This window comes from Cylas formicarius, unplaced genomic scaffold (genome assembly GCF_029955315.1).
Source record: "Cylas formicarius isolate icCylForm1 unplaced genomic scaffold, icCylForm1.1 PGA_scaffold_6__28_contigs__length_40554024, whole genome shotgun sequence".
Classification (NCBI taxonomy): Eukaryota; Metazoa; Arthropoda; class Insecta; order Coleoptera; family Brentidae; genus Cylas; species Cylas formicarius.
Genome location: NW_026844347.1, coordinates 24,334,335 through 24,351,481, shown reverse-complemented (window position 1 = coordinate 24,351,481; position 17,147 = coordinate 24,334,335). Strand labels below are relative to the sequence as shown.

The 17,147-nt window shown below is 33.8% G+C and overlaps 1 protein-coding gene across 7 annotated transcripts in view; it reads right to left on the bottom strand.

Moving 5' to 3' along the window:
- LOC132702969 (tensin-1-like) overlaps window positions 1-17,147 on the bottom strand; it is a 53,739-nt gene that overhangs the window by 3,473 nt on the left and 33,119 nt on the right. For 3 of the 7 annotated variants that reach the window (XM_060671914.1, XM_060671909.1, XM_060671910.1), the window contains exons 10-15: window positions 15,677-16,065; window positions 7,895-8,286; window positions 3,016-3,379; window positions 1,842-2,150; window positions 776-972; window positions 419-687 (exon numbers count right to left, since the gene is read on the bottom strand). In XM_060671914.1, the coding sequence (XP_060527897.1) occupies window positions 419-687; window positions 776-972; window positions 1,842-2,150; window positions 3,016-3,379; window positions 7,895-8,286; window positions 15,677-16,065 (1,920 nt within the window). The remainder of the gene's footprint in view (window positions 1-418; window positions 688-775; window positions 973-1,841; window positions 2,151-3,015; window positions 3,380-7,894; window positions 8,287-15,676; window positions 16,066-17,147) is intronic. The other 4 variants (XM_060671912.1, XM_060671915.1, XM_060671913.1 and 1 more) reach the window with 4 other exon arrangements.

Here is a 17,147-nt window from a genome sequence, read left to right as displayed (position 1 = left end):
AACGTGCGCTACCTGATATTGCAGTTTTACTTTTATTTGTTTATAAGAATTTTTTGGATCTTCCAAACTACATTAAATTTACAAATGCAAAAAACTTGTCTATAACTTTAGATAACTACTGTAAAATTAATGTCATTTGAGTAAAGTAAAAAGAATTTTGCTAATTTATATAAAATATATTTTATACTTAGACATTACAAACTTTTTACTAATAATTACTAAATTTTTCAAAATTTCGGGAGCAAAATATAGTTCAAACATTTTCAACATTCGATTTAAGATTTTGGCAGTTATTCTTAAATAAATCGCAATACTTTAGTACCGCGGGGTTTTCCAAATTTGGTCTAAGGTGATAATAAGATATAGACGACATATAATATTACATTACATTGGGTATTATGTTGTATTAATTGATTACCTTCTTCCCGTGTTATAGTAGGTTTGTACCAGAATTTGCTGGTGTCCCGAACTATTTTAACGTGAGCGGCTGATACTTCCTGCGGTGACTGCTGCTCGCTACTGGACGATATCGAGCCGTGTCGTGAGTGACCGTAGTAAGACGTGGGTGACGCGGACCCGTTGTACTCTCTAAAACCCGAAGCAGATGCGCTTCTTAATGTACTTTGCGAATATTCGCTATCGGAAATGCCGTAAAATTGATCGTTGGGGGTCAAGGGTCGGTCCTTTCTAAAATTTAGAATTGGTAGGTATTGATTCCTATACTATTGATGCTCGTTAGGTCTATTGGGGAAATAAGATCATTAAGAAAACTCACCGCTGGGTTGTAGGACTTTTAGGTGGCAATCGCTCATTGCCCAAATCAAATTGGACGGTCGGTGTCGGAGCGTTGAGGTACGGCGTTCGGGCGTGCACGGGAAAAGCTGGCGTTTGGGGACGGGGTGACGAACTATGCGACGGCGATGTTTCATTGTCGTTCGACGTCCTCCAAGTTTGGATCGACTCTTCTCGATACTTGAGAGAACAGAGTTTTATTAGCACTTTTGTTGTTGTGCACTGTTTCGGCGCTCAAGCAAGTTTCACGATTAAAAAATATATGCTTTGTCACGGTCAGGTAAGTACATGATAAATATATTTTAAAAAAATTGTCGAATCTTCATTTAATATCATGCATCTGCAGAGAAAAGCAATCAGCACGTAAACAGGGCTATACGCTAAGGGCGCGCTTTTTAACAAACAAAAATACAATAAAAAAAAACGCAGAATGGCGAAACTTTATTCGAATTCTTTGATTAGCACAACAAGAAGTCGGAATGCTAGTGACGGCAGATATATTGAAAAATAAAATCTTCGACGGAGAACCGGGGACGTCGAAGTTATGTAATACAACTACTTTGAATGTTCTAATTACACGGAATATAACTTATATTTTGTAAGTTTCGTAACTCTTCACTAAAATAATATTATTTTTTGCATTAAATTTAAAGGCGCACTTTCTGCTAAATAGGTTTATTATTAAACATATACGTTCCAAACCACACCTATCATAAAATTTTTAAACCCTTACAAAACTACATTGTTATTAAGCTAATTCAGTAATTTTTTGAGATATCTTCTCATTTTCAAATTTGTTATTTATCTCAACTTGAAAATAACAAGTACATAAACAAGTAAAGAAGTTCCCATTAAAAAACGGGCTTGTTGAAAATTTATTTTAACTTTAGACAAACTGGAGACTGGAATATGACCATTTTTTAAGAAGCAGTTATTTTGCGGCACCCTCGACCAATAACCTTGTACCTACGTAAATCTTCGACGCTATCCGCGCTATGTAATGTAAATAAAATATAGAAACAAAAATCAAAAATAGAGCGTGTTAATACCTGCTGCCATGCTGTGTTATTAGGACTGTTACTAGAGTGCTCAGAGCCACTAGACAGGTTAGCGATTAGATCGTCAAGAGCGGCTAGCCGAGAGTTCTCATCCAGCATGTCGCGTTTAATACCCACCCTGCTGCTTTGCTGGGCGCTACGCGACATTCCGGGATCTTGTCCGGTTGTCGAATAGTGACGGTGTTCTACTACGGAAAGTAATCGGTTATCTACCTGGTCTCTATCAGTTCCAACGTCCGATGGTACCCTTATTATTTGTCCATGGGGGTTAGAGGTTAGAGCAGTTACTGGGTCGGTGTTCTGCAATATTACGGTGCTTGTAGGTGATTACGGGTGGTGTAATGTTGTCAATTTAATTATTTTACAATGAAAATGACTCTTAGAACATATAAGCGTTGATTTGTTCGCTCTGGGCTGGTTTACCTACGAATATAAATTAAATTCGTAATAGCTGTTGTCTTCATGAATGAATCATAAATATACGAAGTAATACGTTGGTACTTTTCGTAAAAGTTAAACTAAAATGTTAAATTAATTAAATAAAACAAAAACAAAAAAACCCGGAGGCGAAATTTTATGAGGTAAAGTGGAAAAAGACACTGTCGTGTAAGTGCAAGTGCATCGTCAAATAAAAATATCACCAGAATCAGTAGAAATTAAAAAATTTCTGCCTGATCGTAATATAAATTCAGAGTTTTTAAAACTAAACATATACGAAAAATAGAAATCAATGTTGCTACTAATGTAAAATACTAAGTAATATTAGAAATATTTAACTCTTAAAAATGATTTAGACTAACGTACGCCTGTCGAAGAATTGAGTTTTTCTTGTACCAACAATCATTTTAGTGTGATTTTGAACGTTATTTTAATATTTATCAAAAATCATAAACCGCTGTTGGGTGGAACTCTCATCAATATTTTCAAAGCGGTCCTGCAATATCACTTTTAAACAAAATTAATAAGAAATAGTTCGATACAGACGTGAAAACTGCAAGCTATTGCAGAGTGTACCGAAGTTTTCAAATTTGTATTTAAAACATCTGTAAAAAAATAAACTGGTGATTGTGAACTCTAATCGCTACCAAAGGAAGATTTAAGAAAAATGATTTAGTAGATAGAATCTATATCATAAGAGTTCATGATGAACCCCAATTGAAGTTACCTGCGAATATTTCGCATGCGCTGACTTGACCATCATAAAAGGCCTCTCCTGTTGTGAAGCGTACGACGATTTCAATGTGCTAGTGGTAGAATTTGGCAGCACCTCGTAATTTTTCTGCATGGTGTTGATATGCAAGGGGATCGTGTAGTCATCGTCATCGTCGGGAAAAGCTGTGGTGTCGCTAGTGTAGCCATCCAATCTGTGGCTAGCCGTAGGCCTCATATGACGCGACTGAACGGTTTTCAGTTCGGAGAGCAACCGTATTTCGTGTGGGTGGCGTTCTTCGCGCAGCTGCATTTCCCTTCGATCTTTCAGCTTTTGTTGCTGCCGCTGCAACCATGTGAGGTTTCCATTTCGCGTAGTGCTGGAACAATTATAACCCAACTGGAAAGTCGAAATATCTTGAACGGATTTCGATAAAATACCATATATTATCAGACAATCTTTTTGATGATGATGAAAGTTTCTGACATAATGAAGATAGTCTTCTTTAACGAAGTGGACTAGTGTAACATGTAATTTACAAATACAATTCTAAGCATAATATGTTATTAAACTATTATATAATACCAGTATAATATATTTTTTGTGCTTGTTACTCTAATACTTTCGTCACAGCTTTGGAAGCGATGGAATGATTTCGGTAAATTTTGACCGTGCTATTTTGACATTTGTCAGGTGTCACAGTTCACTCACAAATTAACAAAAACTAATGGCCGTAGAAAAACTTCAGAACTATTGAACGAAAATTTCAGCTATCTGTAATACGAGTATAACATTATTTCTCAAAAAATAGGATCTGAAATTCAAGAATGCAATTGCACCCCCTGGCGGTAATTCTAGAAACTTAAAAACAATTTCAGCATTTTTTTTGGGCCGCTTTAGTTATATAAGTTACATATAATTTTTCATTCCAAGTCTTTACAATTACTTTCCGAGAATGCCCGGAACAATACGTTAGGTGCCATTATAATTCTTGATAACACTGCCTAAATTTTTAATATCATTTTATATTTGTCATTAAATAACTTACTAGATAATATTTAAAAATATGTAAACATTTATTTCTTACAAATAAAAACATGAATACGGATCTGATACTTGGAGAGTCACTTGCTGCAAAATTTATGACAGATAAGTAGTAACTCACAATAAGCAACTTAAAAAGGCAATTATTTGGAGACCGACTATATACAATATCTTCCAGACATTTTTTCTAAAAACGGTCCTAAACTAATTATTTCCTTTATATATCAGTCTTCAGTGTTGCGCTGCGTGGTTGGTGTGCTTTCCCGCAATAAAGCTCGTGACCGTACCAAGAAAGTGGAACAGAACTTTCTAATACCATATACCCTGAAGTAAACTATGGCAGATAAGACCCTGCCTAAGTTTCTGCATTCAAGCGAGCAAATACGTACATAACAAATAAAGGGCATATTCCGAATGTTTACCATATTTAGTTCGCTCGCATATCAAGTTATTTCGGACAGTTAGTTCCGACAAATATCCCGTCTTTTAACCGTTATCGCAACAGGAGCGTGTAACGTATTCTTGGAAGCGAGCGGTCATAAACACAGAAGTTTTCATTTTACGTCACCTAGATAAAATGTTTTAATTGTTCAAGAGGAAACCAGTACATAAACTGGTTCTGAGGTTTAATTTAATCGAATTAATTTACATAACATACTGAGAATGTACATGTAAAATTAGCAACAGCGAAAAGATATAAAAAAAAAATCATTTTAAAATAAAACTTTGTTATAACTAAAAATGGCGTATTTAAAACTCAAAAAGTCGTTCTTTCCGCAAATGTCCGCAGGAATTGGTAACCAAATAGTAAATTATGCAATAAGTGCGGTAAACGGCATTTGACTAACGAGTATATTTGACACGAGCGGAGCACAGCCGAGCGAGTTTTTAATAAACGAGTGAGTTAAAAAGTTTTTCTACTCCCGTTTTCTACCTAATTACGCAACGATCTAGCGTGCGGGAAGCGTCGCTTTACCACGTCAGTTTCGTTTCCCACGAATCCGAGCCACTTCGGACATTTCCGGGATTTTACCGCACGGGTTTGGAAGCAATCGGATGTTTTCGGAGATATTTCCCACGCTTCGAATTTTGACGTGAATTCTGACAGTCATGTCAGTGAATGTATTCGTGTTTTGCGAAAATGAACCAAAAACTAACGATAGTAGAAAAAGTATAGTATTCAACAAGTTCAGTCAACTTTTTAACTTATTGGCTTATTAAACACTCGCTCGGCTCGTGTCAAATAAACTCGGGAGTCAAATGCCGTTTACCGCACTTGCATAATATACTATTACCGAAACTTGTTGCATACTATACTTTTTCTACGACCGTTAGTTTTTGGGTACATTTTCGCAAAACAACACGAATACATGACCGTCAGAATTGACAAACGTCAAAATTCAAAGCGTGGGAAATATCTCCGAAAACATCCGATTGCTTATAAATCCGTGCGGTAGAATCCCGTAAATGTCCGAAGTGGCTCGGATTCATGGGAAACGAAACCGACGTGGTAAAGTGACGCTTCCCGTACGCTAGATCGGCGGGTTCTTGGGTATTTTTACAGAAGGGAGTAGAAAAAAATATTTGTTAACAAATATTTCATGTAATATACGACGTTTTTGTATGGCTGTATTGGCATGGAACTAGAAGTAAATATATCGTAATCCAAATAAACAATTTTTTAAAGTTAAGGCTTGAAAATGTGTTCCCTTGTTGCAAATTCAGAAAAAAGCGGTAAAATAGATTTATGATATATCCAGGTGAAGGTATTAAATTGCGCCACAGAAGTATTTCTGCGAAAATTGTCAGTATTTGTTTAATATATGGGAACACCGCAAAAATTAATCAGCCTTACAAATGGCGATAGGTGTGTTGTCTTTTCGAATCGGTTAAAACTTATTTACTATCAGTGAAACCGACAAAGAGTGAATAAAAGTTAGGAAAATGACTGTGTGTAAAATAATTACTAAATGAAAAGCATGTGTAAAAGAAATCGAAAAGATTTTTTTTCTTGGATGGAAACAAAAATTTTACCTTGTGTATTGTAAAGAACCCAACACCATAAATAAATTATGAAGAGGTAAATTGAACAGTGTACTAAGTATTATTAATTTTTGAATGGTGTGGAATTGTATGTAATATAAATACAGAATGGGGGCCTTTCACAGTAGTAATGTTGAGAAACTTTGGCGCTTACCTCGTATACACATATCCGAAAACGTAAATATTTGCGTTCGAATTTAGATATAGTGTATTTTTAGCAACCAATGTATACCTAAATTTACTTAATATAAGAGCAAACAAGAGTCAAACATAAACATTTAAATATTTTCAATCCGGATTTTATGCTCACGTATTTTAACAAAGAACCAACAGCAATTCCCAGTCATTGGTTTTGCAGTAAGTTTTGTGTAAATTTATGTGAAGCATCTTTTTTTTTTTAAATAAGTTCATAACTGAAACCTGTTTTGAGATTGTGGAGCAAAAATTATGTCTATTAAAAACTTTCTTATTTACAGTTAAAATATTGGAAAAAAACTCTATAATTAATCGATTATTAGATTATTCTAAAACAGATAGGTTTCCAAAAATTTGCACATATAATTTATGCTTGTTGCCGATTAAGATTTTTTATTAGAGATAATTAAATTAATGAAAATTAAATTAATAAATTTCGTGTTGGGCGATTATGATAACGCATATTTACGAATCAAGCAAGTATCAAAAATGCTCCACCAAGTCCAACAACAGTCGAAACACAAATATTGTTCTTTTAAAACAATTACACTAAAAATAGCGTTTTGTACTTTTCACTACCATTTTAAAAAATGTTTTCGCGGATTAGGAGTTCGAGGTACCCCACAAGTTAAAATAAGGATAAAATTTTTTTATTAGACAGCATACTAAATGAAATGTGGTTTGGTTAAACTTTTTACCCTCCATTGAATAAATTGAAACTAGGGATAAATTTATCCTAAAGTTTTAGTTGTTGGTTTTAAGTAATTTTAGCTACAAAATTTGAAAGCTTGACATTTTTTATTCATTATTATTATTATTGTAAATACTTTTTTCTACTCCCGTCTGTAAAATACTTAATTATACACCGATCTAGAGCGCAGGAAGCGTCACTTTACCACGTCAGTTTCGTTTCCCATGAATCCGAGCCCCTTTGGACATTTCCGGGATTTTATCGAACGGGTTCGGGAGCAATAGGATGTTTTCGGATATATTTCCCAAGCTTTCAGTTTTGACGTTTGTCAATTCTGACGGTCATGTCAGTGAATGTATTCGTGTTGTTTTGCGAAAATGTACGTAAAAACTAACGGTCGTAGAAAAAGTATAGTATGCAATACGTTCGGTAAACTTTTTAAGCCATTTACCGCACTTGTTGCATAATATGCTATTACAGTTTTCCGGGTTTAATAGAGAACAATAATTTTCTGAGTGTTGGGAAACATAATTTTTACAACGCTTTTCCAGAATAAATTACGTGGTTTGTGTTAATTTTATTATATTTTGCAAGTTGCTGAAGTCATCACAGGACATGCCAACTTCGGCGTTTCTATTATCTGCGATGTTCCCATGGGAAGGAATTGTTATAAATACATGTAAAACTTGCTTTGTATTAATTCTATCGCTAGTACTAGCTGGTAGTAAAAGGTTGTAGAAATAAAATCTTAGCTCTCATTAACCAAAATAATTTTCATTGGGTTCCAAGTTTTTAATAATCTCTATTCGCTTCCATCATTGATGTTCTGAAAAATTCTAATATGCCGAAAATTATGTAATATTTTATTGAACAACATTAAAAATGCGGAATAACAATAATGATCTCGGAACCAAAACATACCTTTCCCCCGCCTCCGTTGAAGCTAGGTGGTTCCTGAACTGACGACTCTCCGAATCTGAATACGGACTCTCGATGAAGTTCGACTTGTAGATAAGTCGGTCCGGGTTGCTCAGTGCATCATCAGTATGGCTCCTTTTTAGCGGATCGTTGTATCTTTTTCGCTCATCTTTGTAGTACTCATAGCGTTCCTCACGTTTGATGGGCCGAGCGTTTAGAGCACTTTGGGTGAAGATATCGTCGATGGAGTCGGTATCGCGAGGCGAGCTTTTGCGCAGGAGAGCTGGCGAATATGTTCGTCGGTCTAATGAGGAGTAATGCGCATTCTTGATTGGGTCCGGATCATTTTCGAAATTTGGCACTGGTTTAGGTGATGCATACACTTGTGTCTGAACCTAAAAACAAAATTAAATCAATGAGTTTGTTATTATTAACATTTTAAATCATGAAAATTACCAAATAGGCGCCACATAGAATTTCAATTATAAGCAATAATTAAAAATGAACAACAAAGTGGATAGCCGTAAAGTGGGTAGTTTGACGCATGTTGTTTTCGTTTCTAAGTCTACGTGTTGACAAATTCTTTCGTCGGAAGGAAAGGATTTGGAGAGGCTCATGAATTGGCGCGCAGACTTCTTGGTTTTTGCATAATTGTCATTATACAGGATGTTTGGAAAAGATGGTACAAATCTTAGGAAAGTGCATTTGTTTTTCTTTTGAACGAAGGTGCTGTAACATTATAGGTTTTGACATAATACGGAAGTTAAATTTTCATAACTTCATTTCATTTCAATGTACATAAGTTTCTTATACCAGTTTGGAGAATATGTTCTAAAATTTTGTTTCGATTTTCCCAAATATCCGGCTTTGTTTAATAGATAAATTTTTATTATCTGTATTAGCAATAGTTTCCACAATAAAAACGAGGTATTTCTCTCACTCGTCAATCGCATGAATGATCAAAATATTTGGAGATTACATTCGTTGTTTCTTACTGGTATCAACTTCTTGAAGAAGCGAATGAAATTCAGCTTGCCCTTTTAGCCATTAGTGTTTATTAGTATTTTTAACGAATGTCTTTATTTCGGGTATCCGACTAGGGAAAAACGGAATCAATCCTTAATATTGAATTCATATAACGAAAGATTTTATCAATTTATAGACCGAATCTTCGTGTACTGTATATGTTATTAGTGTATCATATCAATCTCCGAAACATCAATAAAAGTAAAGACATTCTGGACTTGGATGTTTTCCGTAAATTTTAAAAAGCACAGAACTCCTTTATTCACCTTTTTCCTAACCTTAAACAAAGCTGGTTTTCCTCATAAACCACTTAAAATTGAAAGTCCTTCATATTAAGAAGAAAAAGAACGTTTATTTTCAGAACTCATACTCAAGGTTAATTTAGATTAGATTAGATTAGATATATATATATATATATATATATATATATATATATATATATATATATATATATATATATATATATATATATATATATATATATATATATATATATATATATATATATATATATATATATATATATATATATATATATATATATATATATACACATTCGAATTTGATTGGTTTGCACTCTACTCTCTACCCGCTTATACAGTGTGTCCAAGATAAGGATGCGCAGCATGGGGATCTCGGAAACTATAAGAGATACAGTGTCGGTTAAATTAGACAAAAGTTGCGCATTTTGATACCGAACAAGATCCCGTTTTACAAATTTGAAAATTCCAAGCCGTTCCGGAAATATCCGAGAAAAACCGAAATATTGCGATTTCGTTTTTATTATTTTTTAAAGCTATTTGAAAAGATATGAAAAAACGGAAAACACTTTTCCATTGGCACTTTTTAATCTCTCCAAATTGACGTTAATAAATTTTCATTACAGCGTTTCGATTCCATGGAACCACCATCAACTTTGATTTTTCTTATGGGACGGAAAAAAAGTACACACAGTATTAGGTTGTGCTTTTCATTGCGAATTCAACGATGTACGATACAATACGGTTACTTATGTTTTTATCCAGAAAAATGGCTTTTTAATACATTTCTAGTATTTTATTGTAGTAGGCCATGAGATCCGAACGGTGAAAGGCAAAAGAAAATGGTTGACAAGTTCGAGTTAATGTGTTTATTTATTTACTAACTCTAACTGTTCATTTAACATAACAACTAAATCCAACAAGTTAATGAAAAACAAATTCTATAACAAATGTTCGAATAAATGACCTCCATTTTCTAGGCATAAGTACGCCCGACTTAACATTTCAGGAGTAATTTTATTAAACGCTGCTCGTACTGATTGACGTAATTGTTCCTCGTTGTCAAAACATTCTTTGAATACCTCATTTTTTATGTAGCCCCATAAGAAAAAGTCCAAGGGAGTTAAGTCCGGGGACCTTGGAGGCCAAGGTGTTTCACTGTAAGTCCCAATGTATTTTCCATCAAACCGTTCAGTTAAATATTGGCGAACTTCTCTGGAGTTATGGGCTGGGGCACCATCTTGTTGGAACCAGCAGCCTTGCACAGCGCCTAGCGGTAAATCATCTAAGGCATCTTCTAAATCGTGCCTCAAGATGTCAAGGTACCGCTCGGAAGTTAAGGAATTATTATAGAAAATAGGGCCTATAATCTTGCTACCAAAAATCCCACACCAAATATTAAACCCAAAGCGAACTTGATGTCTGGATAGTCTATTAACACGTGGATTTTGTTGCGACCAATAGTGTGTATTGCGCCTGTTATAAATACCGTTATTGGTCACCATACTTTCATCAGACCAAATCACTTTATATGGAAAATTAAAACTCTCACCACACATCCTGGTATACCACTCACAAAAATGTCTACGTCGTTCGTCGTCACCCGGTTTTAATCCTTGACATATTCTGAATTTGTAAGGCTTAAATTCATTTTTCCTTAAAATAAACTGAGCTGTAGATTTAGCTACCCCATTCTGGTCTTCAATTTCTCTGGTAGAAGTTTGTGGATTTTCGATAACAGATTGTAGAACAATGTATTGGTTTTCTTCATTGGAAGGTTTTTGTCGGGATAATGCAGGCTTCTTAAATGATCCATATTCTTTCAGATTAAATAACAAACGCCGAAAAATACTCTTGTCAGGTTGTCTCCGCTCTGGGTATTTGTTAGAATACATACGCTCGGCTTCCACACAATTTCTTTGGCATCAGATGTAGCAAGACAGCATATCACATTTTTCTTCGTTTGTAAAATTACCTCCCTCCATTGTAGAACAAAATAAATTAGAAAAAGACAACAACAATAAAAATACAAAAACAATAACTAAAGGAATAAACTTATGATCGACTGATAACAAAGACAAATAACATTAATGTGTCATTGAAATTGACTGGATGTCATTTTGTCATGGCCTACTCCATTTAAATGCTGAAATGTATTAAAAATCCATTTTTCTGGATAAAAACATAAGTAACCGTATTGTATCGTACATCGTTGAATTCGCAATGAAAAGCACAACCTAATACTGTGTGTACTTTTTTTCCGTCCCATAAGAAAAATCAAAGTTGATGGTGGTTCCATGGAATCGAAACGCTGTAATTAAAATTTGTTAACGTCAATTTGGAGAGATTAAAAAGTGCCAATGGAAAAGTGTTTTCCATTTTTTCATATCTTTTCAAATAGCTTTAAAAAATAATAAAAACGAAATCGCAATATTTCGGTTTTTCTCGGATATTTCCGGAACGGCTTGGAATTTTCAAATTTGTAAAACGGGATCTTGTTCGGTATCAAAATGCGCAACTTTTGTCTAATTTAACCGACACTGTATCTCTTATAGTTTCCGAGATCCCCATGCTGTGCATCCTTATCTTGGACACACTGTATATTCTTTGAGGGAAACGAAGCTAAAGGATAGCCAATGTTCCGCGACAATTCTTGTTGGTGAAAGAAGAGGAGATTTCTATGGATTCTTGGATGACAGGTTTTATGATCCTTTAAGGTTAGTAGGCCTACTAGGTTTTTGTAATCTTAACTGCGAATCAGGTTTTACCTTGCACCAATATGGGCATCAGTCATCCGCCTTTAGATCCGTCTCCTTCAAGCAGCAGTACATAAGCAGGTACAGAGTAAAATGCGAGGTAGTTTCAGTTAAGTCCTGAAGAAGTCAACATGATGATTGGCGAAACAGCAAGGTTCATTTATCACCAACCGACATAGGAGGAATGCAAGGAAGATTCATGTGAACTTTAATTTTTAAAGAAAAATAAATAAAGTTAAATAACTAAGTATTAGCATTATGTTTTTTTGTTTTATTTCCTATATTTTGTATTCTCTTCATGTTTTATGCCGACGTTCCAATTAAAGTTCAAATTTAAAATTCGTAGGCTGAATTGGTACGTTAATACTATTATTTTCTCAATCTGTTAAACTTAAAATATTTTTTTAGTAACACCATAATAATTTTGCATCGCTTCGCCAACTCCTGCGTGTGCAAAATTGAATGAAATTCAGTATATGACAATAAAGTTTTATCGAAAAATTAATATTGTTCAGCCAAATAAGGGAAGTCTCGATAAGTACTCAACTGGTCCCGTGTTTCCGATACATAAAATTTACCATTGACAAAACCAGTCTTAACAAAAAAAAATCTATATTTTTAGCTGTCCGAGTTGGCCATATGGCGAATGGTCGAAATAAAGTCAACTATGCAATTTTCGACCTTGGACATTTTCTTTGATACGGTGTGGGCAGACCATTTATTTATTTGTTGCTGGCTTACACCGGTAGTTATATGGCGATACGCAACGAAATAAAGATGGGCGTAGCAATAATTGTTTGTTTTTCTACATTGTTTAGTTCTAAATTGCATTTGATGCCACGCGCAAAAGGTACCGCCCGATAGTATAACAATAGAATTGGACGAAGCAATTGTAGTTGTGCATCTTCTTAAACCAATTACAAGTCTGTTGAACATACTTGTCAGATTAGTTAATCAAGATCCATCTGATATACGCATGGATCACTGAATAATTTTGACTTTGATATTCATGTTATACGTCTGTCTCGTATATTCTTGTTTCTCTTCTCCTATTCCATGCTAGAAATAGAGCATTTCGAGATTTCAAAAAATACATTTTTCTGTGGTGAGTCATTACAAAAATAATAACATTCTTATTAAGATTTCATAATTGTGTCACTTGTTTTTATAGTAAAAAAAAACATTTTAGTTCTCGTTCGTCTCTTCCTACAGAATGTATTTAAAGTAGTCACCTTTTTCTTTCCTAATAAATAATAAAAAATATGGTACTTGTATCTAATCCTAGCACCAAGTAGTACTAAAAAATTACTTCCGAACTAGTAGGCTTGATAGTTGATACAATGGTAATAAAATGGCCTCAAATAAATCTTTTGATATAAACATCAACTCCCAGAACATAGACACCACACTCGCATTATTTTTCTACATATAGGTAAATAGTTTAGCGGTGGGAAACCATAAACTGTTCTGAAAAAGATATCCTGCTGGGATAATTATAAAATTCGTAGTAAATAGATGTCTTCTTTCTCAACAGTAGCTACTGAAAATGGAAAACTGCCGATACGGTAAATACATGATCTGTCGTCGAATACCAAATCCGAGTAGGAATGAATAAACATTTTCTTATAATGTCCGTACGAAGAAAAGTGACATGGTTTGAATCGGTGAATCAGATGTAAACCTTGGCATGTGGTGTAGTTAGCGGGAACAATGAAAGCCGGATCAAGTTATTTTTCTACGTAAAACCGCTTTAAATAAAACATTAAACGCAACTATAATTAGTGTCCTTAGCGGACTAAATGTCTAGACAACACAATAAGACAAAGGCATAAATTGGGTCATATCGATCTAGAATAGAACATTTGCATAACTGTCTATCCAAAGCTTAATAACTAAAACTTAATTTATGACAATTTTCATACCCTAAATCTGTCAAATGCAGACTACGTTCACTGTTCAGTAGAAAACGGAATTTGCATTTATTTTAAATGAAAACTATTTCACGGAAAAGATCGTATGAATTTAATTAGAGACTGAATGACCGACTATTTCATTAATTTTTGTATATAGCATCATTGTTACTAACGATTTGAATTATTGCAGTTACAAAAGTAGGAAAGTGCTAGTGCTACAAAGTGCTACAAAGGATCAAGTTTATATGTACATGCATGGGGAAATTTGGCTCTATATTGTCTGAGAGCACGAGCCGGACTTTTGTTATTGGTGATGTAACATTCTAATAGGTAAACTTTTTTCTTCTTCATATACTTTATACAAAATAGACTCACAAAAATGGAACTTAATAAAATAAATAGAAAATGGAAGTCCGAAAAAATACGCTTAAAACATTATAGTACACTTGTCAAAAAATCAGTAAAACAGTAAACAGGTAGGTTTCTATATATTTTTAAAGACATGTGGTCTATATTATTAAGAATTTGAATATTTTTTTTTTCATTTAAGGATATTATTTACAAGATTCTTAAATTATGAATGTAAAAGAATTTATGTATTATTGGAAAATAATTGCCAATTAAGCCAAAACGGTAAGTCAGAGACCCGTACTATGTTATATAATTGAAATTGCTATTACAGTGGCTATTCGAAAATCCAATAATATACAGAGTGTCTCTTTTAAGAAAATTGAGAAAAGTATAATTTTGCGAAAAGTGGTAACACAATTTGATCACTACCTAAACAAAAGCATTATTTTCGTAAAAATAGTAGATGGAAAAAAGTTTAAAAAGTCAATATGCAACCCAACAATGCTGGTTTAAACATAACCGGAATTTTGAAGATGATCGCTAATAAGTTCGAAACGGTGCATTACAGACCCATACTCATATATATCGGTATTTATCTTTGAACAGACTATTCAAAAATGCAATAAAATGTAGGTTTTACCGCCCTGTGTATTAAAAAGTGACCATTAGGGAAATAAAAGTCATTTTAATAGAAACAATTTTTGTATTTAATTTTTTTTTGTAACCCCCGTATGTTTCGAGATAATGTATAGATCCCTCTTAAATGGGCCACCCTGTCCATCGTTAAAATAATAATACTACCCCAAAACTAAATTTAATACTAAATTAATTCTATTAATTTTTCAGAAAGTCTATTTAGTGTTTCACATAACACAATTAAATTCTTATCAGTTATTAGTTACTACCATTTTTTGGAATTATTATAATTATTATATTTTTATCAGTTATTAGTTACTACCATTTTTTGGAATTATTATAATTCATGTACCATTTGTTCTAGTCTTAATTTTGTTATGCAAAAATAAATATACAAAAAAAGTTTATTAAAATGTCTATTAAAGAATGCACATTTACTTTTTACAAAACTTCGAATTTGCTAATGTTTCGCCCATCGTCCTGTTAGCTTGACTTAAACTGTGATGATTGGCGAAACGTTAGCAAGTTCGACTCAGCAAAAACCGACGCAGGAGGGATCCAGAAGTTTTATAAAAAGTTTTACAATTGCCTGTGGAAGTTTCTTTGAAGAAAAAAAAATGCACGTGTTTGTTAATTTAAAAATCTATATAAAAATAACATTAAAACCAAATAATAAAGAAGTGAAATAATTCACGATGCAAAAAGATAATCTGATATCAGCCCCAATGATTTCTATGTTGTCCAATGCAAATGGTAAACTTTTTATTCTAATTACGTTTAGAATGGATATTAATGCCGTCAACACACTCTTGTAGGAAGCGCAAACAAAAAATAAAAGCTCACCTTAGCAAGTACGTCACCGGAACTTTTATTGACGCTAGCCTTCCGTACGAGGCTCGGACTTGACAACTTCCTGGACTCCCCGATCATGTCGGCGTTTATTCCGTAACTGAATGGCGTACTATCTTCCCTCGCGTGGTATGGTATACTATCTGGGTCTTCGTACCGTTCCTTGTAGTTGTCCCGATGCTCGTAACGCGCATTATCTCTATCGTAACCGTGACGCGATTCTGTCGGTTTCAAATCGGGAATGCTCTGGACCGTCAGCATCATATCGGATAGCAGTTCGTCGAGTTCGCGGTGCTGGTCTTCGGGCGTGAGGGGGGACGATTGGGCGGTCGACGGCGGGGGACTACCGGAGGCGTTCGTATTGGCGTTCTGATGCTGGTGCCCTGCAAATATGGCCATGCTATGGGAAAGCGATCGTATGTATAATACGGTCGGTTTAAAAGGGAATATACAAACAAGGTGTTCGGAAATGTCCCTGGCCAATTGTAAGAAGCTCTTATTATACACGGTGTACGGAGTACAGGTGTGAAATGTATTTGGGTTCACACGAGATCCAAAAATATGGACGATTTCGTGCACTTTTACACTATTTTGAAAGATGCGGTTTTCGCAATAGTCTGCCACTTTTTTGTGAAACACATTATTTTTCATGATCTGAACTTCCCCAGAGGTTTTCGTTTTTAAGATATGGAAATAATTTCTTGAATAGGCAGTGATTACCTTTTATATAATTTTTATCGTAAAATTCAGTCCCGCAGAATAATTATACGAGGTCAGGTCAAAAATATATCGTTCTAAATATTATCTTTATTGAAAAAGGTGTTTCGGTTAGTTTTGGTTAGTTTAGTTAGTTTATATAAAATTAAAAAAAAAAAAACAATCACTGGGTACACTCTTTAACCGATTATGATTACTTAATAAGTTTTTGTGGCTGGCATGTTTTCCCAATTTTGGACTTTTTTATTGTCGTTTTATGGAAAATAAAATAACACAAAACACGATACGAATATGTACTGGAACTTCGTAAAGCAATCAAAGCCTTCAAAAAAAAAAACCGATTTATTAATTTTATAATTAATTTTTTTTTAGAGCAAAGTTAAGAAAGTGTGTTCTGTACCTCAATTCGACCTAAAAATGTTAATATTGCACATTAAATATAATACTTTAATTATTTATGTAATTTGTCTTCGGTAGATTAGCCGCATAAACTACCACTTGAAATAAAAAAGCAATTTTTATATATATAGACTTTTGACCTCTTTTTTATAAAATAAGTGTATTTTTTTTTTCAAATTTCATCTTTGAAGCCTTAAAACAAAATTTAGAATAATTTCTAACATATTAAAAAAAAGGCAATTTTTAAATATTTTTTTCTGACAATTTTTAACTTTATTTCTTATAATCTACAAATTTCCATTAATAAATTCGAAATCCGACTTTTTATATTTTCCAAAGAAACTTTTAC